Source organism: Oncorhynchus mykiss, chromosome 13 (genome assembly GCF_057628025.1).
Source record: "Oncorhynchus mykiss isolate SJ-2025 chromosome 13, ASM5762802v1, whole genome shotgun sequence".
NCBI lineage: Eukaryota > Metazoa > Chordata > Actinopteri > Salmoniformes > Salmonidae > Oncorhynchus > Oncorhynchus mykiss.
In genome coordinates, this window is record NC_143034.1 from 41564176 (window position 1) to 41591325 (window position 27150).

The following is a 27150-nucleotide window of genomic DNA, read 5'->3' on the forward strand; positions in this document are numbered from 1 at the left end:
AACACCATCACTCCTTAGTGTCTTCACAAATGTAATGGAAAGAAGAAACCTTTAACATTGCTCTTCCAATACTGACTTTATTTCCTAATCCAACGTTTACAGCAACAAGTTATCAGTTTAAACCAAATATTAATAAAATGCACATCACAATAAGGACAATCACGACTGTCAAGATAAAACTGCAAACTCAGCAGAGAAGGAGAAACAAAAACAGGACATGGGATCATGGAGAGAAGCTAGATAACTTGTATCATTGCTCCCTTTTTTTACTGCACTGAAAAAGCCCCAAATTACCCTGTCTTTTCCACGTTCTTTCCTTTCCCTTAAGTTAAATGACATTAAGTCCTAGGCCTACAACACCCTTTGCACCAACTTTCTCCCCCTCTTGTCACGGCATATTTAACTACAGTACAATTATCAGTTTGCTTAAAATCTCAGTCATTTTTAAGAAAATGTTTAATGAGTTATAAACTTGAGGTTATGCCGTCCTTTCAGGAGAGTAAACCACTCCTTCAGATTCACTTGCGGTTACTTGGAAAAACTAGAGTGATATGACATTTCAAATTTCAGCTTTGAAATAAGACCCATTTGGGGAAAAACAGCCTCACACTTTTGCGTAACATCATTCGCCACACACAAAGAGCATAGGGTTGTTTTATGGTACCTTTTCTACAATTGTCTAAAAGGATATGTGGACTAACGTGAATATCAGTCTTAGTATCCCTACCTACATGTACAAATCTACCTCAATTTCCTTGTACCCCTGCACATCAACTCGGTACTGGTACCCTGTGTATATAGTCAAGTTATCATTGTGTGTTTATTCCTTATTATTTTTCTGGGAAGGGCTCATAAGTAAGCATTTCACTGTTAGTCTACACCTGTTTATGAAGTATGTGACAAATAACATTTGATTTGAGTATTTTTGGGCTAATATGCAAACATGTCTTACTTTGAACAGATTTGTTCAATCATAACAATTCATATAATCCGCTTAACACACTTTATATGTGTTCAGCACAGTACATATTGTTCATGTTGACCATGAGGAATGAGGAGGAAAGCCATCCAGTTATCATTGCCACACATGTAGTAGTGGTCAACTTGAGAACTTCAGTGTGTAAAAACTACCTTGCAAAAACAAGAATGCATCGTGAGGGTCTGGAGTAAAAAATAAATAAAAGAATAACAGGGGGTGTCAGCAGGTGCATCTACAAGCATTCGTAAATATCAGTTTAATATGTCTTACATCCACATAATAGGGCTACTAGTAGGAAAGAAAGTGCGCAACATAAGTTTTGATCTACTAAAAAAAAATGGTGCTCGATCATTGCGAAGAAATATTTACTTTAGTTAAAATTCGCTACGTAAGTGGTGCGCTGTGGGTAGGTAGGGGATGATCATCTCTGACAAGAGAGAGGGAGTGTGCAAGTGCACACTTCGGGAGTAGGGTAGAGGTTTGGAGCGCAACCTATGTCCGGCTTTAGAATTTCATGCAGGGAAAATCAAGACTATTGTCTAGGCATGTGTGTTGTGGGTATGCAGTGGCATTTTTACTGCCTGACCACTCAAACTGAATTCTTCCCCTGCTCTATCGTTCCTACATACGTCAGTCGGAGACAGCCATCATTCAAGTCGTTTGTGGTGACGAAATCAGAGGTGTTGTACAAAACAAAGTCATCAGCGATTGGGTCATCTCTAACCAATCAGAGTATCAAAGCCAATGACGAATCTTCAAAACGACCCTATGGCTCTTGCCCAATCAGATGGTCTAGAATGGATTTCCATTCTAGAAATCGGAGGGGAGTTACTCAAATACAGACTCACTGCTGAGAAGAAACTAATGTCCAGGGGCATGACGTTTGGCAGGAGCAAGGAGTTCGGGTAGCCAGGCAAGCATTTCTTTTGCATTCAATAAATACTATAATCACAATTTGTTATGAATGTTCCGTAATTGTTATGGATGTACCGGATGTACCGTTAACTATTCTGTTGACTAGATATGAGCAGTGAATTTAAAAGCCATTGCTAGGCACTTTTTTTAAAACTCTGTGGCAAATTTGAGCTGTTTATGATAAGGAATCAGTCCATATATTCCCAAAAGGCATTTATACATTTCTCAAACCTAGGGTTGATGATATACCACCAACATACCAGCACGTAGACTATACCATACAAACAAAAAAAACTCAACTTCAAAATTAGCAATCTTATCCAATTGATTGACGTTGTACGCACCATGTAGCCCAATTACTCCTTTAAATCATAATGAATTGATTACTTCATTGCTTTCAATTGCTCAGCAATGGGATCCTTGAAATGTTTTGAACAGGACATGGGCTTTAACTCCAAGTCAAATACTTTGGGTGTTTTCTCATAAACAGTTTATTTTATAATTTCACAAACGATGTCTATTTTAATCATCTCAAAGGCAGAGTCAATGTGCCTTACTTACACGCCATTCATTACATCACAGCAACTGTTTACGACAACGTTCGAATTTCAGAATGCCGTAAATAAATCTTCGCGGATTTCTCAACTGGGGAATATCAGAGTGATTTAAGCACGAAAGGGCAGCGGTCTTTTTGGCACTTGACATCGTTTGAATGGTATAGTACGGTGTCACTTTAATTTAGCTGACCTTTTCTAGTTGAGAGTTAAGAGTCGAGTCTTTGGCTACTTCACATTTTGAAGGCCTAAATTAGCATATTCAAACATCCACAGGGTGGCAATGCGCAATATTTTCATGCGAGCCTTTGCGTTCAAATTGAGCAGCCCAATTTATTGCACTGTTAAATGGAAAGTAGGGCAAATGTATTTTATAAGAAGACCGGGCTGCGAGTTTATGGGTATATAATAATGTTGCTTTTCTTTCACCTATATGTTTTCATGACCTGTGTCTACCTAACTATCAAGACCATAAACAGCTGTTCATTAAACGGAGCACTTTGCCCTGACTGCTATCCCATGTCGGCAAAATCCTGCGAGCGAATTTGAATTTCAAGGAAGAAGGGAGAGACTGAGTGAGGTGCTTCTTTTTCTCTTCGTTTCTCTTTTTTTATCGGGCGGTTGGTTCCCTTGGTAACCTACAATGCTTTTTTTTCAGGGATGGACGTGGTCGAATCACAGGCCTTGCTTGGCGAGGGAGGCGGAGACCTGGTCGGCAAGCATGGATAGCGGCGGCGTCTCTGTCATGTTCTGGCTTCCGGGGGACGACACGTTGCTGAGAAGATGGGCGGGTGAGCCGCCTGTGATGATCTCCACGGGGACAATCTCCGCTCCGTGGTCGGTACGGGCCTTCGCCGTCTCACGGAAACTCAATTTGTGGCTTTCAATCTGCAGGAGTGATAAATTAGGTGTGAATGGCAATCATGGGCACCTGGAGTGATGAGCGAAATATTCCATGTGTAATTATGCATCATTCATGGATTGTATGTGTGTAAACCTTCAGGGCCAAGTTTCCCGTTAATTAAGCTTAGTCATGGAATAAAATGTATTCTAAATGGAGAATTTCCATTAAAAAATGTATTCTAGTCAAGGACTAGGCTTAATCTGCATCTGGGATGAGTGGTAGTCAAATCAGAACAAATCCAATATTGTACTTTATATGTGATGACATCATAATGTAGTATAGCGAACAGTGGATGTGCATATCACTGAATACAGGACCAGTGATGCTGTTGTTTGAAAGGCTCTTGACTTTGTGTTAATGCCCTCTTCTGGTTAAAGATATACAAATCTCCCTCTTGATAGTGTGTGGAGTCCTATGGAAATGCTGTGTATTTGGCTGCACAGGTGTGGGTGCATGCATGTTTTTAAAGGGGGAATTTAGGCCTTCATTTCAAGGATGAGTATCTATGTTGTGGCTGCATCTATCCAATTGCTTGGACAATTTTGCAGACTTTGGTCTGAAGTAAGACGTGTACTTACTGGAGACTTCTAGCTTTGCCAGGATGCCCCCTCGATTGGGCTGTGTTCAGAACAGGGCGATTGAGGGGGCTCAGTGGAGAGGCCAGTAGGGCTGGGGCTAGGACCTTCCCCATTTAGGGAGATGTCACCTTCTCCAGAAACCCCCTCAGCTTCCTTCCCCTTCTCTCTCTATGGATGGATACCATATCCAGTTTGGATGGAAAACATGCGTTGAGGTTAAACAAAATAAATGAAACATAACAAAGGAATAAAACAAAATAAATTGTATGTATGTATATATAGTTGAAGTTTACTTACCTTAGCCAAATACATTTAAACTGTTTTTCACAATTCCTGACATTTAATACTAGTAGAAATTCCCTGTTTTAGGTCAGTTAGGATCACCACTTTATTTTAAGAATGTGAAATGTCAGAATAATAGCAGTGAGAATGATATTTCAGCTTTTATTTCTTTCACATTCCCAGTGGGTCAGAAGTTTACATACACTCAATTAGTATTTGGTAGCATTGCCTTTAAATTGTTCAACTTGGGTCAAACATTTCGGGTAGCCTTCCACAAGCTTCCCACAATAGGTTGGGTGAATTTTGGGCCATTCCTCCCGACAGATCTGGTGTAAATGAGTCAGGTTTGTAGACCTCCTTGCTCGCACACGCTTTTTCAGTTCCGCCCACAAATCTTCTATAGGATTGAGGTCAGGGCTTTGATGGCCACTCCAATACCTTGACTTTTTTGTCCTTATGCCATTTTGCCACAACTTTGGAAGTATGCTTGGGGTCTGTCCATTTGGAAGACACATTTATGTCGATATTGGACTTGTTTTACTGTGGATATAGATACTTTTGTACCTGTTTCCTCCAGCATCTTCACAAGGTCCTTTGCTGCTGTCCTGGGATTTATTTCCCCTTTTCGCACTGAAGTAAACAGCTTGGAAAATCAGGAGGAATGGGCCAAAATTAACCCAAATTATTGTGGGAAGCTTGTGGAAGACTACCTGAAACGTTTGACCCAAGTTAAACAATTTAAAGGCAATGCTACCAAGTACTAATTGAGTGTATGTAAACTTCTGACCCACTGGGAATGTGATGAAATAAATAAAAGCTGAAATAAATCATTCCCTCTGATATTATTCTGACATTTCACATTCTTAAAATAAAGTGATAATCCTAACTGTCCTAAGACTGGGAATTTTTACTAGGATTAAATGTCAGGAATTGTGAAACTGAGTTTAAATGTATTTGGCTAAGGTTTAAGTAAACTTCTGACTTCCAACTGTGTGTGTATATATATATATATATATATATATATAGAAAGAGTCTGTACAAAAAATAAATACATGCAAGTTCTTTAAAAACGAAAGAAAAATTGTAGTTGAATGAGCTGAGCAAGAGATTGGTCTGCAGTGCCAACTTGGAATCAGAGAGAGAGAGAGGTAGTCTGAGTATCAGTCTCTTTAGCTAACATTCCACTCCTGTCATTGCCAAAGAGACTGGCCTTTCGGCAATCTCAACATTGAAATATGCGCTAGATGTACGGCGGAGTTGCTTATTAGTTGTTGGAAATAACTATTTTCCATCCTCAAAAACAAATATTTAGCTGTTAGCTAGGCAAGTTGTATTTTGAAGATTAAAATATATTTTGTGGTTGGAATTGCAGTATTTAGTTTGAGAATTTAGACATGAGCTAGCAACTTTTGACTGACTAGTTTCGTCTGGACAAACAACCGGATACCAATGTGTTCCAATAATGTCTTTCTGCAGACTGAGGTTACTACATGCCACGCCCACTGCCATTGCGGCTGCTAACGCTGTCTCTGGCACACACTCCAGCACAGTAGGTGGCGGCAATGCACCATCGTTGGATGCCATCGGCCGGAAACCCCCACCTAAGAAGGGGGCCGGTACACTGTGTCCTTCGACACCGCCTGCCGAGCACTGCTTTCCTCCAGTTCTGTTAACGATATGGTGAGGGAAGTAGCTAGCTAGCTGACTAGAACACTGGTACAGTGTCATTCTCCCCCACTTTCCAAGCACTACTGGGTAGTGATTATCCTCGCCATAATGTTAAAATAACTGCTGGTTGGCATCCAATAAATGTTGCATTAATGCCACCTACTAGACTGGGGTATAACTCCCTTATACTCAGCTGAATTAATTTTTCTCTCAAAAATAAATTAAAAATGTAAAAATACTTCACTCCTACTGTCACAGACTTATCTTTATCCTGACCCTCGGTACAAGCCTCGGGCTCTGAGAACTTAATCACACCTACCACCTCCGATACTTTGCCCTCATTCACTTCCATTTCTCATCTGGTCTTCCATGACGCTTTTCCATTTCTAACAAGCGCGTTCCTCTCAACTGCCGGTCTCCTAGCTAGCTAGCAACCGCCTTAATGGCAGTGGGCGTGGCATGTAGTGGGCGTGGCATGTAGTACCCGGTCTGCAGATAGACCCAACTCACGTGTTCTGTGGAGAAAAAAAAAGTTTAAATATTTGCACAATAGTTGTGATTGGAGGATAGCTCTAAGGGTGAACGAATCAGGATCAAATCCTCCGTTTTCCTCGAGCTCATTAATGATATAATGATCATATTTGAATATGGCAGAAAGGCCACTCTCTTTTGGCACATAACATGGAGTGTATTAGCTAAAGAGACTGGTCCACAGGCTAAATGAGAAGAGTTGCTGCCACCCAAACATGCTAGGCAAAGAGAAGAGGAAGGAGAGCAGGAGAATGGGTCGCCAGAGTTGGGAAAATATAATCTCTTGTCATAGGCTTAACAATTAAAATATTGAGCATCTCATTAGGTTCTGGGTACCAAGATTAGGGAAAATACTAGCTCAGCTTTTTACTGTATTGACTTTAAAATTGGCCTTCATGTACTATGTGAGGTTGTTTTTTTTTTTAACAGGGATCAGTTACCTTGAGGGAAGTCTATTTGCAATAAAATATATTTATGATCTATTGTTATGCTTTATATTAAATATTGATAAATAAAAAAAAATTGTAAATAAACTTTTTGTAAGTACATGACAAGTAAATGACTAACTTAGGCGTATGCCTATTGGCAATGCAGAGAGACAGGCCTACTTAGTAATCAATGTGACCCTGTGTTAATCGCTCTTTTGCATCACATTTTAGAAATGTTTACAAGCAAGTCTCACAGCATGCTCAGTTTGCTAAGGAAGAGTTTGCCAAGCGAGAGGAGTTTGATCATTTAGTTTAGATTTCCGAGATTTGAAGACAGAGAGAGTGCGGACTCCAGAATTCGGCAGAAGAATTCAGTATTTCAGAATAGAAATTAGTAATTGATTGTAATAGGTTTGTACAGTTGTTGTTTTTTAAGACTGAAACATGAAAGTATTGTTTTGAAAGAAGTGTGTGTCAATTCGGACATTAGAGATAGTGAGTCTGTTTGTTTTACCTTCCTCCCGCCACCTCCAGCCACATGACCAACGTTGTCCATTGATCCAATCTTAGACTGAACCTTGAAGTCCAACTTCTCAGATTTGATCTCCACATTGCCTCCACCTAATGAAGACCATTGCAGTGGTAAAGATTGACAAAGGGTATTTTCAACACATTTTCCTGTATTTCACATTCGTCAGGGAGCACATAAAACAATTATTTTATATATTTGTTGATATGGCTGAGTATAGACCATCCGGTTGCATGTTTTTTCATTTCAGTCACTAAAGGTTGTATTTTGTACGTAAGTTACCTGGTTTGTGGTGAATGTTGGCCTTCGATCCACACTTTGACTGTACGTTGCTTAGGTCAATCTTTTTGTGAGTAATTTGAACCTAGATATGGCAATGGGGAGAAACAACAAAGGAGATCATCAGACCACTGATAGAATTAGACCAGAGGAGTGGTCATTGTTGGGCGATGCGAGGAGACAGAATAGAATGAGTCAGCATCAGTCACATGCAAGGACAAGGACACTGCCATGAATGGCTTCCTGAATAGACTTGCTTCTAGCATTGTCCTTAATAGATGTTGGTTGGAAAAGGGAAAGAAGGGTTATCCGATTGCACCCACACATGAGAAATTCCTTAAAAATGAAAAGATAGCTAGAATATTTCAGGGAATTCAGTCAGCTTCATCAAAAATCCCGCCATATTGATGAAATTTGAATCTAAATGAGACAACTTGGTCTCAAATTTGGATGCAAAGGCCCTCTTGGGTACATTGCAGAGATGTTTCGTTACATCCCTAGAAACTATGACGATACAATGCTGTTTTCCAACCCAGTTTAACCCATGTCTTGTAAGTAAGGATACATATTTGATTAGGTGATTGGATTACCAGGCCTTCACTTTTTTTTTTTTTCATTAGATTTTTCACAGGAATATTCTCTACTACACATTCCCCCACGTATTTCTTCCTGAGAAACGAGGCAGGATACCTGATTATCAGGAAGATGAAGGTAATCACAAAATGAATGGCATTCATGAAAACAACAATGTTATAATCTGATCCAATGTTTATAGAAGTAAATTGCTAAATAATACAACAAAAATACATGAATATGAAATTCAAATGACCAGAGCTCTCATAAAATCACCCCATCCATGATTTAAAACAAGTCTAAACAACAATCTAGACAAAATCAAATCCCCAAAGCGAAACTCTTGAATAAAATAAACAATATGCCTATATTTTTTAATTAATATATATATATATTTTTTCAACCATACCCCACTTGTCTGCATACACAAACATATACACATCCAAACATACAGCTATTTTCTGGTATGCAGTTTGAACATGTATTTACACAGTACAGACACATGGTGGTGCCATTGCTGCATATGTTGGCTTTTGTCACATTATTATCTACACTGAACAGAAGCCCAACCCTGTTTCTCCAAGAAGACAACGACAGCAGGACTGCAACGCTGCAGCCACATCCAACTCAGTGCAGCTTAGTGCAGCCCAATCAGTAGCCACTTACCGGTACCACTATAAACAAACTGGCCTCATAATTTCTGTTGTAAGAGTTGAATCTTACATGTCTACTTAGACTGCACCAGCAATGTATTACAGAGCTCACTAGTTATGGCCTATATAAACAAATACATCATAGTTATACAGTGGTTTTCCTAATGCCATGCTGTCTTGATTTGTAGATTATATAGTACAGACAGTATTGATTGACAGATGTTGATGGGTGGTGGCGGAGGGGACAATGAGTTGGAGTTTAATATCACAATTGACAGGATTCAGGGTTGAGCCCAACGGGCAAAACTGGTTGTAATGGTCAACGTCATTCTGTCTTTTGTGACATCATGGTCAGGTTGTATTCTGATTATAATAATGTGTGTAGACATCTTTTTTTAGCTAAAATATGCATTTAACTGATTATCTGACCAGATAACCAAAATATGACCTCTTTCTCAGACATTTTGATATTGTCATGAACGAGATGGCTGTAATCAGACATTTTTAGAACCAGAAAATGACGTCATTTGGATTTACCGTCCCAAATTTTGCCCGCTGGGACTGCATGCTCACGGTCATACACCAACCTGGAAAACCATGCCACCATTATAAGTCAATGGACGGACACACCGACGACAATAACATTCTACTTTGTCACATCACTACTGCATTCATGTCATGCAAGGTAACAACAGCACTGATGTTGAGGTTTTCAGCTCAAGACGCTGAACCGTATATTGGACTTGGAGAGTTTGAGACTACAAGAGCCATGCATCAAACGGGTTATTGGAGACACATTTGACGAGACAGATCTAGGGCAGACAGACCAAAAACACAAACGTGGCAATGGCATCTCCAGGCAAGGATGCCCTGCCCCCTGTATTGCCTTACTCATGCATCCGTTTTCAGGGACTCAAAGGGGCCGAGGTACGACGCACCTGTCCCTGCCACGTCCTAACCTTAAACCAGTGTCCCATTGCAGTTGAATGAAATCAACGTTTTTTTAAAGAGATTGATTAGGTCTTTAGCTTGGCCTTCTTGGTGTTTTTTGTTGTTGCCCTCTACAGAAAGTCGAAGCAAGTAAGATTTGTCCTCAGATGCTACTCTAGTCTGCTACTCTTCTATTTTGGAGAGTAAATTGAACAAAAATGAAGAAAACACAAACTTAACCTATCAGCCTGTAAACTCCTCAAACTTAGTTTACAGAATGATAGTTACTTATCTAGCTATAAACTACTGAAGTCCTCATTTCCTTTAAGTATAGGAGGAGCAGAGAGTGGAGGAGGAATAGCCTTTATGTCCTGGCCAAAGACATGATCTGGTCCTAACTGCAGGAAGACTCAAGACCAAGCCATGAGTTCATCCCCAAGTTACTCATGTTACCACCTCCGGGGACATGCTTGAGATTATCTTTGGAGCCACACCTAGACTAGACACTAGACACGTTGATGATCTTATGTCAAATTTGCATCTGGAAGAGGTAGAGGAGAGGCGAAAATAACATTATCTTTCTGGCAGTTTGCTGCAGCATCTGCAAGGCTGCGATGTGGACCATGTTGCTGACTACTATTTTACAACTGACTTAGACCAGATTATCTACATGACAGCCTCAGAGTTCATGGTTGGTGTCTGCACTGCAGGTACCAATTCAATAGCTAGATTTCTCACACTCAGAAGTTACAGGCGTGAGGCAATGTCCTTATTTTGCAGGTCAGGGATATCTGACATGCACTGATCTCAAAATAGTTACAGATCAATGATCAAGTGACCAGTCTTTATGGAAGTTTGTGGTTTGTGTACTGTAGGAGTCCTGAAATGGGTAATGTCTCTGTCTGCAGTCTCTTGACCGCCATGCCGTCTGTGTTACTCACATTGCCACCTCCTGGGGTATACTTGAGATTGGCTTTGGAGTCACACTTTGACTGAACGTTACTTAAATCCATCTTCTTCTCAACTATTTGCACCTGAAAGAGTCAGGAGGGAGAAAGCGTTGTCCTTACAACATCCAAGGAACTAATACAGAACAAACCATTTTTTTTATTGTTCTGGACATATTCAACATATACCGTAAAGCCATTTGTGATCACAACTCGAACAAAAGCTTTGAAAGGCCAATTACTGGAGTTAAGGAGTAGTACGTGGATTCCGGCCTGTGATAAACAACTTAAGCTTGGGGGAAAGATAGCTACGAAAACAGCACTAGGGTTGTACATTTCAGGCCTGGGTTTTTCAGAAATCCTGGTTGGAGGATTTTCTGTTGGCAGATTCCCTCCCCTCTTACCTGGGTTTCTGAAAAACCTGCACACTTTGGGAAGGTTTCTGGAATTCTTCAACCCTACATATCATAAAAACGAAAGAAAATGGTTTCAAGCCCTTACCCGTCCTCCACCAGGCGAGTGCTTGATGTTCTCCGTGGAGCCAATCTTTGACCGGACGTTCTTCAGGTCGGGCATGGGGGCGGCCAGGGGCACCGGACTGCGCCCCCTCATGGACCCAGGGGATTTAGGAGGGGTCCGCACCACCGCCACCTTCTTCACCTCCCGGCTGGCGGGGGACTTGGGTGTGCTGGGGCTGCTGTAGCCACTACGATTCTGGGGCGTCTTGGGGGAATCCACTACAAGGTTAGGAGAAACATAATCTTGGATGAGGTTATACCAATCTATGTTGTACTCCTGAGAAGAAGTTTTCAGAAACAAGACCTGCAAAAGTTCAATTATTTGAACTAGGTGTTTTGCTCAGCCAAAATGCCCAGACTCTTCTAGGTAAATTTTTCTCTCCATCACTCCATTCCAAAGAGAGCACAGCAAACAGCGGCAACACCATCTAACGTGCTGGGGATGTAAATGTAGTCAAGCTGCCACGTGTTGGAGATGGCAAATGTAGGTGAACCTTTTTCAATGGGGATATGGAGTCTGACCATATCCTTATCATGCTCTCTCATCTCTGTTCACACTCCATTTGTTAACCTCTCTCGAATTGGGGAACTCTCAATGGATTAATGGTGATTGCATCTGTTTGCGTTGTAGGTGCTGCTGTACGAGTTGAGTTAAAGGAACACATTGAGAGTTGACCATCTGTTGAACATGTCCTGAGTACTGACTGACCTCCAGCAGTGGTCTTGGTCTGCATCCTGGTCCCAGCACCCTGGGGTTTAGCACCTGGTGTCCTGGTGCTGGCGGTCTTCCCATCTCCAGTCTGGAAACCAAACAGCATGGTTACTTCTAGAATGGGAAAAACTAGAAACTACACAACAAGCGATGAACCTGTGTTGAACCAAAAGACTCCTGACTCATTTGGGAAAGAACTGACTGAGTATTTCGGGTTTAGGAGAGGCATTGCATAAGATCCTCAAACACCATGGAACTTTGAAGAATTCGAGTCATAATGCCATTGACCATTATGAGCCTATGGATAAGTTGGCCTGGGTCTGGGATAGTGGTCAAAGTTGAGGCCTGTCCATGTGTTACTTACCCTTGGCCTGGGTTCTCTGGATCCTGCACTGCCTGGACTGGGTTTAAATATTGAGCTGGGCCTGCTAGTGTTGCAGGCTGGGGCAGAGGAAGAGGACCAAGGCTTTTTGCTGGGGGTGGTTTGGACTGAGGAGGGTCGTTTGGGGGTGGATGCTTTGGCAGGTGTGGTGGCGTTGGGTGTCTTGTGACCAAAGGTGGTAAAAAAGTGTTATGAAACACAAAGGAAAAGACAAAAGTGAAAACAAACATTTAAAGAAATGCATTACGATGGTGGAACTTAACAAAAACCTATAAGCGATATAGACTTAAACAATTAAAACCAATTTAAGCAATTAAAAAAAAATGTAAACAGTAAAAATCTTAAAATCAATCAAATGTCAAATACTGTTTGTGATTGGTGAATGGCTTTACATGCAGATGTGCTGCACTGCAATTGCAGAGCAAAACCGTTTTTTAGGGCATTCAGTTGAAGACAGATGGTTGATGCAAAAGTTCATGTAAAATTTGAGCCGACGTGTTTGGAACCTCCTTTGCAGCTGTAAAGTAAAGCACTGAGATAAATTGATGCCTGCTGTATCGCAAGGTCACTCCAGAGGTCAGACCTCTGGTCCACACATCAGTTATCACCTACCTTTTTCTCAGCTGCTTCTTTCCCAGCCCCTGCACCGGCCTTGGCTGCAAGAGAGGGTCAAAGAACGGGTCAGTGCTAATATCATAGTCCTGTCTCATCAGCAACTTTGATACCTCGCTGTGCTAGGCTAGGCTAACTCTCTGATGCTAAATTGCCTATTCATGCCAGGCATGAAAATGCTAACAGACAATGTGTGTTGTTAACTACTCTAGTTGCTGTATCCGGATGCTTTAAAGTTGCTTTTGGATTTCATAGTAATTGTCAACAGCATGAAATGAATTGCCAGAAAGTAAATTTGTCATAAACTCTTATTGAACTTTAATTTGAAACTTGCCCCAGATTCGCAATTAATCTGTGTATTGACATTACACTGCATGGGGAGGTTTTAGCACATTAAGTCGTCTATATTAAAAACTAGACTCTCAAAAATGACTTCAAGCCTCTTGGCCTGATTTCTATCCCCCTAATCAGTCCACTCAGAGAATCCCAGAGAACATAATACACTGTCTGGGACTAAGCTAATCATTTGAGGGGGGGAACTAAATTAGTTTTAGGGCCAATGAATGTGGTACAGACAACAGCTTAGAAACCGTCCTTTTTCTTTAACGTCAAGCCTGCGTGTTATTGGATAAGCACGAAATTGGGTCTCCGTGGTGACTGTGGTGCTTGCAAATGGTTAGTTAGGCAGGCAATAATGTTTCTCTCCTATCAATAGACGACCCCATTTGTCCAACTAGGACCCTGAGTGAGTGACAGGGCTGTATTGATAGAGTGGGTGGTTCCCATTCAACTGATTCATTATTTAGACTCTTGGGAGTCCAGTAATCATTTAAAAAAAAGCTTTTACAGAAAATGCACCATTTGAAACGGGAATCATTTTGTTATCATATCGTGTGCTTATCAGCTATCAACTGATCATTATTGATAATTGGCAATTTAGGCAACCTGATTAGCATAAAGAGAACCAGTGAACCATCTATTGATTAGTAGTGGTAGTGTGTAACAAATACCACTACTGATGGGGGAGGTCGGTTTAATGTAAGCATCCATGTACACTGACAAACTGTGCTGACTTACACTTTTATGGTAATATGATAGATAGATAGGAAACAGTCAGAGTGTGGTGTGTGTGTGTGTATATATGTGTGTGTGTGTGTGTGTGTGTGTGTGTGTGTGTGTGTGTGTGTGTGTGTATGTATATATGTGTGTGTGTGTGTGTGTTTCAGAAGACGGGAGGTGGAAGGGAAGGTGACCCATAAATACACAGTCACGATGATGTGATGTTGCACACCCAACAGACATGCAAGTGACATGCAAAAGGGGCTGACCAGTGGAAAACATTGCCAGCAAAAATAATTTGGGCACAGGAGGGTTAGTGACATAAACAGGGGCTGGAAACACAGACAGAACACAGACCACAAACACAGAGAAGATAAAGCTCGAAAGAGAACGAAGTGAACAAAGAAGAGACACAAGAAAGAAACCGGTGGTGGTGGTGGCTACAAGCAGTCCGTTTCATCAACTGAACACGTTCATGTTTTGCGTTTTGTGCGTGTTTTTCAGAAAGGGTGCTGCTTTATTGTGTTGCTCAAGTAAGAAAAAAAGTATCTGTGAGAGAAAAGAAAGGAGGTGGTGGAGAGGTGGGATTGATAAACTAGAACGGAAAACAGACCTTTGAGCTGGGCACCTGGAACATTTGCTTTTCTGCCCGGTGGGGCGGCATCTTTTGGGGGTGCTTTCTGAGCTTTACCGGCGGTGGGAGGGGCAACAGCAGTAGCGGTCACTTTCTTATCTTTCCTGACCGGGCCTTTGGCTGCTGTGGGAGCACCTCCTTTGGCATCCCCTTTGAGGCCACTAGTAGGCTTGCCAGCCTTAGGCTTCGTTTCTGCAGGTTTGGCTTCTGCAGGTTTGGCTTTGGTCACCGACTGAGCTGCTGTCACCGCTGCGATGCCGGCCTCGTCTGCAGACTCCAGGTATTGGCCTTGAGTGTCCTTTGAGGTCTTCACAGGCTCGTCATCCATCTGGACGGGCTCAACCTCCATCTGGGGCACAGCAATCATGGGCAGGGGACTAGCTACCTTCTCCTGCACCTCTTCTTCCTCCTGCACCTCCTCCTCAGTCACCTGCTCCTCAGTCACCTGCTCCACCTCGTCGAGGGCTTCTGGCTGGTGTTCGATGAGAGGAGACTCGTCCTGGGTCTGGTCGGCTGCGGTGCTAGGGGAGAAGGGAGATCCAGGGTCGGCCCTGTTGGAGTCAGGACTCTTGCTCCCTGGGGGGGTCTTGTCTGCTCCGTTCTGCCACCCTGAAGGGATGCCCTGACCAGGGGGGTGTCCCTCAGGCTCTGTGTAGTCAAAGGATAGGACGCGCTGCTTGGCTTCCTCCGGGGTCATGGCAACAGGAATGACAGGGGCGATACCTTCATCATTCTGCTGCTCTTCCTCTTCTGAGCTGGCTTCACGCCGTGGCCTCCTGCGGATTGTTGACACCTCGGTTCTCTCTTCCTCTTCTTCATCCTCTTCCTCGTCGCTATCCTCTTCTTTTTCTTCATCCTCCTGCTCTTTCGTCCCCTCCTTTTCTGTGAAAAGAGGGCTCTGAGGCTTCTCAGGACTGATCATGTCTTCATAGGCCGAGGTAGGAGCCTCCTTGCTCTCACATACGTCCTTCTTATCCTCGTCCTCAGACCCAGAGCCGCTCAAGCTGTGGCCCACAGAGACATCAGAGACCTTGTCAGACGGGCTCCTCTTCAGGTCAGACCCCAGCGAGTCTGGGGAGAAGAGCCTTGGAGTGTCCCTCTCGATTGGGGCTTCAGGGGCTGAAGGAGACGCCCGGGGGCTCACCGACCCAGCTCTCTCCCCGTCTTCGCTTCCACCGTCGGCAAAGCCGGACCTGCTGCTGCGGCCGCTCTCTGTGGCAGGACTGAGGCCTCCTGGCGTGGGGATGAGCGACGCGGTGAGCTCCTCTGGTGTGGTGGGAACCGGGAAGCAGAACGATAAGGGACAAAGGGATAGATCCACAGCAGGACTGTGGTGTTAGAGACACTTACCTCCTCCTCAGAGACACACATTCAACACCCAACAAAAGGAACAGAAATAAAGGAAAAGAAAGAATCGAAAGGAAAGAAAAGAACCACTGAAGGAGAAGGTACACAAAACAAAGGGCAAAGGAACCTTTTTTTTGCTGGCATCAACAGGAACAACAATGAAACATCAAAATGCATAAACTACAATTATCTGGATCGTTTTTGTACGTTGAGAGCTGTAGGTTTTTTTAATTTTTTTTATAAGAAGCTCAGTTTGCAGTTGTAAACATTTTGCTTCCATGTTTATAGCAGAAAAGATGGGTAGACTATATGCAATGAGAGCCATGAACTATGTACGCAAATGTGGGTTCATAAAAAGCACCTTACAGCTCAAACACTAAACCATCAACTTCTGCCATCAACCAAATTCACAGCAGAAATCAAAGCCAAGCCGTATCACGTCCATACCGAAAACGGTCTCATTCAACATAGTACTCACAATGACGCAACAGCACTGTATGTCTCTCTCTCGTGGATTGTTGTGAAAAGCCACGTGATAAATGAAATTGCAATGGCGATGAATCAATGCCGCACTGTCCAATTTGCAAATGGGCTTTGCAGTGGGTTTTCTGGCTGCTAGCCTCACTTACGAGTACATCATGGTTCTCTTCCTTTTAAAAAGGGGAAATCTGCAGTTGCTACGTCCATTTCTGGACCTCGAAATGAATGATATGTACCCATTGATTCCTGAAGAATATAATTTAGAAATGAATGATATGTACCCATTGATTCCTGAAGAATATAACTTAGAAATTAATGATATGTACCCATTGATTCCTGAAGAATATAACTTAGAAATGAATGATATGTACCCATTGATTCTTGAAGAATATAACTTTTGCCTTCGAGATCTAGTTCGACAGTCATATCCCATCAGAACCCAAAATGAGCTCGTTTTAACTGTAATGTATGTAACGTTAAACAAATTACATGTAAACAAAACATGGTTATAACTAGAATTATGGTGTGGTAACAACTCAGCGTAAGATCAATTCTGACATCCTTGAAAAGGATCAACTTTGCTCTTGAAATCAAACTCCATTTACCCACTTAAGATAAATACATTTCAAGGGATCAATATACAATTGTGAATCTATATAGTGAAACAGATTACAATCAGACAGTGTCCTCTGTTCTATAATGCACACGCCGTGGTACTACTGTAATGGGGATTGAGATGAGAAGTTTGTCCATTACACTCAATGGTAAACCCAACCTTGGTTCCACTAGGTATATATGAGCAACTGGGATGAATAGTTGAAAATAGAGACATTGAGGATGATTTGATATGGATATGCATGGACGGTAGTTGGTCTCAGAAACTCTACTTCCTCATGGCTACGTGTAGTCTGAGGAAGAGAGATGTCAGATGGGTATTGTAGTCATACCTTGACCTGTAGCGGTCGTCCCTCCGGTAGCTGCACACGGTCCAGGGTTCGATGGGAGAGGAAGAGGAGAAAAGGAGGACTTCATTAGACTTTCTACAGGTACACCGGTAAGCTGATCTCCCAACATTCAGCGAGAACTCACACAATTATGATCAAACTTAACCACGCGCACACACACACACACACGCCGCCTGCTGAAATAAATCCTCTAGTCTAAAGCTCGCTAAAACCACTAACTTGCTCTCGGTCGTGCGCAAGTGTGGGCAATGAAGGGGCACGACTGCCCACACTGTATATCTGTTGATCTACATTGTGTTCGGAAAGTATTCACACCCCTTGACTCTTCCCGCATTTACAGCCTCAATTTTTAAATGGATTCATTTGAGATTGTTTTGTCACTGGCCTACACACAATAGCCCATAATCTCAAAGTGGAATTATGTTTTTCAAAATTCAATAAAAATTCAAAGCTGAAATGTCTTGAGTCAATAAGTATTTAACCACTTTGTTATGGCAATCCTAAATAAGTTCTGGAGTAAAAATGTGCATGACAAGTCACTTAATACATTGCATGAACTCCCCCTGTGTGCGATAATAGCTAACATGATTTTTGAATGACTAGCTCATCTCTGTACCCCACACAAGGTAAGGTAAGGTCCTTTGGTCGAGCAGTGAATTTCAAACACATATTCAACCACAAAGACCTGGGAGGTTTTCCAATGCCTCGCAAAAAAGGGCACCTTTTGGTAGATGGGTAAATGTAAAAAAATATATATAAAAAAAAGCAGACACTGAAGATCCCTTTGAGCATGGTGAAGTTATTCATTACACTTTGGATGGTGTATCAATATACCCAGTCACTGCAAAGATACAACCGTCCTTCCTAAATCAGTTGCCAAAGAGGAAGGAAACCGCTCAGGGATTTCACCATGCAATTACAGAGTTACAGAGTTTAACGGCTGTGACAGGATAAAACTGAGGATGGATCAACAACATTGTAGTTACTCCACAATACTAACCTAATTGACAGAGTGAAAAGAAGGAAGTCTGTAAAAAATAAAAATATTACAAAAGCATTCATCCTGTTTGCAACAAGGTACTAAAGTAGACCTAATACTGCATAAAATGTGGCAAATGCATGTTTTTTTAAAACCTGAATGCAAAGTATTGTGTTTTATTGGATTTGCCCCAAACATACTGAGTACAACTTTCAATATTTTAAGCATAGTGGTGTCTGCATCATGTTATGGGTATGCTTGTAATCTTTAAGGACTGGGGAGGCAAAATTCTAGAGGAAAACCTGGTTCAGTCTGCTTTCCACCAGACACTGGGAGATGAATTCACCTTTCAGCAGGACAATAACCTAAAACACAAGGCCAAATCGACACTGGAGTTGCTTACCAAGAAGACAGTGAATGTTCCTGAGTGGCAGAGTTACAGTTTTGACATTGTCTAGCAATGATCAACAACCACTTTGACAGAGCTTGAAGAATTTTGAAAATAATAATAGGCAAACATTGCACAATCCTGGTGTGGAAAGCTATTAGAGACTGACTTATACTTATGTAAATAAGATATTTTTGTATTTCATTCTCAATCAATTTGCAAAAAAAATCCAACAAAAGAAATTCCCTGTCATTATGAGCTATTGTGTGTGGAGGGATGAATTTAGGCTGTAACATAACACAATGTGGAATAAATCAAGGGGTATTAATTACTTCACAAAGGCATTGTACCTAACATTTTTTGTCCTATTGGCAATACCACAAATCACTGTTGAATAAAGGCCCACTGACAGTTGAGACCTGGAGTCACTGAGTGTGCTAATAGCTAAAGGGGTTATAACACTGAGGACGCGATTATATGAAGCATTATGAGCCCCGTGACCATCACTTCCTGTGGTAAATGAACCGGGTATGAGGATGAATGAAGTCCATGACACCAATCCTACGAGTCATGTTTAAAATGCTTTGGGGGTGCCTAGCTATGGCTCTATATGGACCGTGAGGTTCAGCCTTCTGTTACCATGGCGCCACCGTGCTGACCAAGGCCACAGCACCGGTTAAGAGGGGACTATATTGACCCATTAGCTCAGAAACACCCCCCCCCCCCCCCCCTTTCACTTATTCTGAGGTTGGCCTGTTGGCCGTGACTGTTGAGAGAGCATGTTACTGCAGAGTGCCACTTACGCAACGCCGTTCTCAGCATTCAAAACCACAACGGTTCTTAACTGACTGACCGCCGACGGGACAATTGTCTATAAATACAGGAAGCTTACGTTCACCGTCTTTGTCCTGACGAGAGCCTAACACTTCATGCTAACAGTTGGGATGCTGACATCCCAATCGTGAATACGAGAGCCACAACTCCAGGCCTGATGCACGATGCTACGATCTGGGTGGGGTTGGCCTTTTCGATCAGTGTGACCTGAATGAAAAGTGCTCGGAAAAGCTACAAACAACAAGATAGTTCACCCACACAGAACTCAGAAGCATGGCATAATATTATTAATTAATCATTAAAAAAAATGCAATTTATGAAGAGAAGCAGGAAATATCATGGATTGTTGCGAGGCCAGCAACAGGGGAACAGCGGAATCATCCTCAAATCCCGACAGGAGATTTCATTAAAAATGCATTAGGAAGGAAAGGCAGACGCCCTCTGAAGAACTGACCTCTCTCTCATTCCTACAGACAGAGAGACAGAGCGGAAACTAATTCAAAAGAAGCATTGGTCGCTGCAAATAATTAAAAAGAAGCACTGGGCGCCGATTACGTCAACTGAAAACTGGAGTAAGAAACAGGAAAAGAGAGAAGGAGAAGAGAGGAAAAGAGAGGGGGAGAAGAGAGGAAAAGAGAGGTCAGCAGCACATTATTTTGGGGGATACAAAGGCACTCAGAATCCAGGTGTTACGGGGTTATCTGTGAAAAGTGAAGCAGGCAGCTGTGAAGCAAGACGCTAAAACAAATGCATTGTTGAGGTTGTGACAAGAAGCTGGATGATGATTCGCGAAGAGGCAGAGGCCAAATGGAACCAAATGAGCAAATTGCTTTTGAAGCCACAAACAAGAGGCACAATCACAACCTGAGGTGGACTCAATTCCATTTCACAATAATCTATTCATGATAAATTTCTGATTCGTTTATGAAGTATTTCTGATTCATGAATCAATTCCTGAAACACATCGTGAATGGACACTAAACTAAATGGAATTGAGCCCAACCCTGCAGCTCACACAGCCCCTAATAGAAAAAAAAGGGGTTTGGATGTGAGGAGCGGCATACCCGAGAGGTCGCTCTTAGACACAGACACCTCTGACACTGGTGCACGAGGCTGTGATTTCAGTTCAGGTGACAGCTCCAGCAAATCTTCTACGTGAGACAGAGGCAAGATTATTAGTTAGTGAGAGAGAGAGAGAAAACAAAAAAGTGGGCATCACATCAGGTTAGTTGGAACAAAAGAGCGGGCTTGCCTATATTCTTGAGGTATTCCCGCTGTCAAAATCTACAGTCCTAGTCCATCACTGACCTTTCATGTCCCCAGGTCCCATGTGTGCGTCTGGCATCCCGTTAGGCTTCTTAACCTCCCGCTGGTCCAGGGGTTCCTTCAGGGTCATGTTGGCCAGGGCAGCCGAGGCCGTGGTCTCCCCAGAGTTGAATTGCAGGGCGGCGTGGCCGTCCAGGCTCGAGTTGAAGTCCTGATGCTGATCCATGGCGAAGCGAGTTCAGGCTGGGAGGAGAGAGAGGGAAGAAGAAGAAGAAAGACAACGAGTTAACGCTCCATTCAGTTTGGAGACCTGCGTTTTGATGTCATTCACACAAGCTACTTTGGCAGTTGGAGACAGATCACTGCTGCTTTCAATAATGCCTTGGATGGGTGAGGGGGGGCTCCGCATTTTTCAGACTGCACGGAACACGGACTGAACCGAGAGGATTCTAAACCTTGCGGTTGTTGTCGGCTTACTTCAAAAGTGTGTCAGAGGAGCAGAGGCCTGAGAGAACCAACCAAAGTTGGCGGGATCTCCGTAATAGGCTACAATGTCAAAGGGTGAAGGTGAACGGGAAGTCATTAACAACCACTCCAAATCGACACCCGGCATTGTTGGGCCTGTGCTGTTCCTTACAGAGAGGGATATGGCTGCAGAGCTAAAGACAGACAGATACCAGCACACTGTTGAATTCTCCCACAGTTTTATTGTGCAGTGTATTTCGGCCCAAAGGTCTTAGTCACCAACCCAGACCTTTCATACAAGAACCGCAACGGATTTGTCCACTCATCCCAGGCAGCCCTAGCCTGATCCCAGATTTGTTGATCCCAGATCTCCTATTGCCATTGTCACACCAACGGGCTGCAACACTGCGATTTCTATGTCGCCCCCTCATTAGGGACTGATGGGGACAATCGGGACTTTTTCCTTTGTCTCCCCCTCACTTTATATAAGCGTTATGTAATCAAAGGACTTTAGGAGCTGAAAGGGCAGTCGGCTTTGCTAACGCAGGCAGACGTGGTGCAACAACGAACTGGTGGCTAGGGGAAGATGAAATTCCAAAAACATTTGTCTGACGCCCTTTCTCAGTGATCATGATTTGAATGGACTAGGCTCCGTCTTTTGTTTCTTCAGGTTTTTGCTAGGTAGGGTCTAAAGTTCCATCATGTCTAATGTGGTACCAAAGGACGTACCAAAGCAACGTGGGCCTAACGTCTCTTGACCTAGCCTGTTTCCTCCCTGATTCGAGTCTGAGGCTGTCACCTCAATAGCGAGTGTAGAGAGACGACACCTAGGCTATTCAAACGTTTCAAGTTACTCTACAGACTCGAGGCAATCCTCCTTTTCCTCAGCTAATATTAGATAATCATGATTCATGTTACATGTGACATTGAGCTAAAAGTATAAGCTACTTCCCTGTAGCGGATGTCATCATGTCAGGGTTGGTGTACTGTAATGCGAGCATGCTTCTATTTGTTATGAAGCAAGATGGTGGAAGTGGCCAAGATAAACACTGGCCAACCATGAGGGCTCCTCTCCTGCTCTTGCAGAAACAGCAGCTCAGAGACTACACAACACGCATGAGGACACACACACAAGCGGGGCCCTCCTCTTCCGGAAGAAACCAGCTTTGCACTGCAACTCATAGAGACTACAAGATCAGATGCACCAATAATAGGGTCCTATTAATGCGGGGGGGGGGGGGGGGGGGGGTTCCTCCTGTCTTCTCGAAGGGGAAGTTCCTCTCAGCCTGCCAGGCGTATCCTGTTTCCAACCAGCGGTAAGGTTGGGGTTATGAGGGGCGTGTTTTTGTGTTTATTATTAAGAGGGTGATTGTGTTCTGTCATGCTTGGGGGTCACTTGACGACGTGAGCTTCTTCCATGTGTGCATTTTCTGGACTGCCTTTACAAGACCTTAGAACTGCGTCATTTAGCGATGCCGCACAGAGGATGGCTTTTGAGTTTCTGACCAAAACGCAATCAGCTTCGGACCTGCATCGGACCTGCATCGGACCTGCATCGGACCTGCTTCAGACCCCTGTACTGGCTAAAAAAAGCTAACCACATCATAACTTGATCTTAGAGTATTTTTTTTCTAGATGACCTCACCTCACTCGGAATAGGCATGGGCCAATAGTAAGGAGGTTGAGATCTGTGAGATCGGAGCACTTGGCAACTGTTAGCTAGCCTATGCATTTAACAAACAACGACTGGACCACAGTGATCTTTTAGACAGAATAGAATTTCTCCCAGTGACAGAAGCCGGGGGGGGGGAGGGGGCGTACTGGGCAAGGGAGAAGGGTTGAAACCATGTTCTGGTCAAGCCCCCAAACCTGTGTGTGTGTGTGTGTGAGAGAGAGACAGACAGAGCAGTCACAAAGAGCATCACATCACAGCCCGGTGTGTACCAGAACCACAGCCCTCCTTATGCACTGTCAATCTACTGCAATTAGGCTACCTTAGTGCTCGAACAAAGAGGTGCGGGGAAAGACGTAGGCTAACTGCAAATAGACTCAGTTACTAAAGAGGAGGGAGCAGGGCCCCATTTAAGGGAAAGGGGATACCTAGTCAGTTGTACAACTGAATGCCTCCATTCAGCTAGTTGGAGAGATACAAAGAAAGGAGGCAACTACCCAAAAACCGGAGGGAGAGAGGAGACCAAATTGGTGATATGATTTTGGATCTGAAATGCCAGAGGGGCAGATGGATGCTCATGTTAATCCTCTTTGTTGAGCATCCCACAGGCGTTTACACCTAATCTTTGTCCCGCACTTAGCTGAGCACCCTCCAACGCCAGGCCAACACACACACAACTGTGTAAAGCAGGGCCAATCATCAATGAATAGGCTAGGATATTCTACACACAACAGACCGAAGACTGAACGCACTCGTCTCGCATCATTAGCGAAGAGAAAGAGCAAGCTACCCAGGCTGCACTGTGATTAAAGTTTTGTGGAGAAGAAAACCCCAACAAAATAAACATAGTTTTTCCTTTAGGAATTCATCCCAATTTCGTTTAAAACGTTGTAAGCATTCACACCCCTAGTCAAGGAACATGTCATCAAAGGCAAAGCACTAGGCCTGGATAAACATTTTCTCCATGTTCGACACGATGAGCCTAGCCTACACCCCGTTTATGTGACTGTTGATTTGTTGGTCCTGATTATTGTTTTACACCCAAGCATCGGGACAAGACGTGTTAACCAATGTCTCTATTAGTCCAGGACATCTCAGATCTCAGAGCATGTTAGACTGTCACCTAAAAAAACTCCCCAGTCTCTCATCCCATGTCTTCTCCTCTGTGGATTGTCTCTCTGTAATATTTAAAAGGTGCAATATGCAGAAGTTGGTTGCTAAAATTCTAAAAGTTATCCTAATTTCAGTTTATGTGACAAAATTCAAAAGGCACTCGCACATCTGAGCGATCTTTTCTTTGCAGGTGCCTGGTAACAGTTGAACAAGATGAGAAAGAAGAAAGAACACCCACACCGTGTTTTTTTCCTCCGTTTGTATAATAAATCTGTATTTTTTTTTTCACAATCTAAAATATTGTATTTTCAGCCGTTTGAAGCTGGTGTGCAAAAACTAAACTTAAGAACGGGAAGGCTAGAAATAGGGCACATAGAAAAGATCTACCGCTTCTTAGACTTGCTTTCAATGAGAATGACAGATCAAGAACTCACAATTATTTGTGAATTTGGTCGGGTTGCCCAAAAAGTTACATATTGCAGTTTTAAAGAGCGGGAGGACTAAAATGGCTGAGATGATTTGGAGCTCTGTCAGCCTGGAGAGCTACTCGCTGAATAGGACTTCTCTCTAACACACACAACTATACATCAGCAGACAGGGAAGGGGGTGGTGGGCGGAGCTAGAACAGCGCTGCATTCAGAGAGAGCTGCCAGCCTGCTGAATGGCCAGGCAGCGCCCAAAGGAAGCCTCTCTCTCTCTCTCTCTCTCTCTCTCTCTCTCGCTCCTCTTTAACATTCATAAGCAGTCGCTGCAGCAAGCAGAGAGAAGGAAAGAGAGAGGGGCAATCTGAGGGAGAGGAGGGGGTCCACTCTAAACACGATCGCGTCAGAGACGACCCAGCCCTTAACCCCACTGCCTTGCTGTAAGAAAGGCGTGTTAAAGCTAAAGGGGGGGGTATCAGAGCAGCAGATAGAACAAGGACAAAGTATGCAGCGTGGGATTTAGCAATGTGAGATATTTGAAAGCCTTGAGCGCAGTCTGCAGAGATCATATCATCTGCAGTTCTTATAAATTCACCTATAAAAAAAAATATATTCTCAAAGCTTTCTCTGATAATATTGTTGTTTGTTCTTTTTCTTGCACGAAACCTGAAAGGTTCCTTCAGTTTATCAACGATGGAGAGGAGAGGACGAAAGAGCGGGGAGAGAAGGAAAGCAGACGACACAACGAGAACGAGACAGGGGGGGACTGTGTCTAAGGGGGGGATGAGGGGCGGTAAAGGGCGAGGGGGAGAAAAAAAGATGGAGGGAGTGAAAGAATAGAAGACATAGATCGATACTGACAGGGAGGTAGAGAGAGAAGGAGACTGTTAGAGAGGAAGGGGACAAGGGGAATGAGACTGTTGCTGGAAGAGGGAAAGAGAGCGAGAGGAGAGGCAAAAGGAGTAAGGGAGGGAGAGGGAAAGAGAGCGAGAGGAGAGGCAAAAGGAGTAAGGGAGGGAGAGGGAAAGAGAGCGAGAGGATAGGGAAAGGGCCAGGGAGGGATAGGGAAGGTGCGCCTGCAAAGCCTCGGGTCCTTGCAGAAAGAAAGCTGGCGCATGCTCAGACCGGGGGACACACGCCCAGCCCAATGCAGCGGCATGATACAGCAGAATCCAAAAGAGAAAAAATGGAGGAACTTTCCTCAGTCTTCTAATGCTTGGCTCTCAATCTAGCCTGCATCCCCAATGTCAGACGGTAGATACAGTGATAAAATAGAGACATTTTAGAGATGAACTGGAGACATTTTAGAGATGAACGAGAGACATTTTAGAGATGAACGAGAAACATTTTAGAGATGAACGAGAGACATTTTAGAGATGAACGAGAGACATTTTAGAGATGAACGAGAGACATTTTAGAGATGAACTGGAGACATTTTAGAGATGAACTAGAGACGTTTCTCCTCTGGTGTCGTTTCCAATAACATTTTTTTGCAGAATAGCCTAGACGCTTTCCTCTCAGAATAGCCTAGACGCTTTCCTCTCAAATTAGGCTAGACGCAGCCTTCAGTTTTTCACTTGAATTGGTTTCAGCATACCATGTAAATCCATGTGAAAATAGGCTAGAGGCAAGTACGTGGGCGATTTGAGCATAACATATATGAGAATATTTTTAGGAGCTGTTTCTGGGGGGGGGGGGGGGGGGGCGAACCTTATGAGATGATCTTAATGATCTGATTTGGGGTTTGATTAAAGCTAAGCCCTTTCAAAACAAACAGTTTTCTCCTCCCTTTACGTAACCCTAACCAACTAAACTCTTGCAAGACTATTGTTGAACCTGATTAGTGAATACTGCTCTTGAAATAGGCGACTCCAGGCCGGACTGCGTTGAAAGCAGAGTCCTTCCCACTTCCTCGACATTCACTTTCTCCTCTGTGTGACAACAGAGTAAAGCAGAACGTGCCGACTAAGAGAAGTCCACCTGACTGTTGTGTAACCGTAGAGTTCGAGGTGTCATTTGAGGTCTGCAGCTGGACCACAGGACACAGTCAGACAGAATTTTAAAGAGGAGAGAGGGAGAGCGGTTGTAGTCTGAGGCTCGGAGTGTTCGCTGCCCATCCATGCAGATCCACACAACGTCTCAAATGGGACCCTATTCCCTATATAGCGCACTACTTTGGACCAGGGTCCCAAAGCAGTGCCTATAGTGAATATGGTGCCATTTGGGACGCACAAAATGACAAGGAACGTTTGACAAAAACAGCTGGTTCAGCCGATTCACTCTGAGAAACAGAGGGGGAGAGTCAGGAGGAGAATGGGTGGAGCATCGCGTGGGACAGAGATGGAATGCAGAAACAGGAAAACAAGCTGCTACAATATGGAACAGTGGGATGTTTCTTTCCAATGTGCTGTACTGGGGGTTTCCTGCTTTCACTGTCCCAGAAAATACCAGAGGAAGAAAAAAGAGCCCAGAAAGGCTACAGCAATGCATCCACCTTGCCCTCTCTGGGGCCCTCCTTCTGAGTGTCCGCTCTTAACATTGCCACTGTTTGG

The 27150-nt window shown here is 43.4% G+C and overlaps 1 protein-coding gene across 17 annotated transcripts in view; it reads right to left on the reverse strand.

The window, feature by feature from the left end:
- Positions 1-57: 57 nt before the first annotated feature.
- The window catches only part of LOC110486138 (microtubule-associated protein tau), a 39761-nt gene continuing 12668 nt past the window's right edge, over positions 58-27150 (reverse strand). The window contains exons 2-14 of one of the 17 annotated variants that reach the window (XM_021557512.3): positions 20969-21169; positions 20725-20811; positions 17442-17471; positions 14647-15933; positions 12975-13018; positions 12345-12524; positions 11978-12068; positions 11252-11487; positions 10745-10837; positions 7651-7732; positions 7354-7460; positions 3931-4098; positions 58-3336 (exon numbers count right to left, since the gene is read on the reverse strand). In XM_021557512.3, coding sequence (XP_021413187.3) covers positions 3940-4098; positions 7354-7460; positions 7651-7732; positions 10745-10837; positions 11252-11487; positions 11978-12068; positions 12345-12524; positions 12975-13018; positions 14647-15933; positions 17442-17471; positions 20725-20811; positions 20969-21152 — 2580 coding nt within the window. In that variant the 5' untranslated portion in view covers positions 21153-21169 and the 3' untranslated portion in view covers positions 58-3336; positions 3931-3939. The remainder of the gene's footprint in view (positions 3337-3930; positions 4099-7353; positions 7461-7650; positions 7733-10744; positions 10838-11251; positions 11488-11977; positions 12069-12344; positions 12525-12974; positions 13019-14646; positions 15934-17441; positions 17472-20724; positions 20812-20968; positions 21170-27150) is intronic. The other 16 variants (XM_090196210.1, XM_090196214.1, XM_090196211.1 and 13 more) reach the window with 16 other exon arrangements.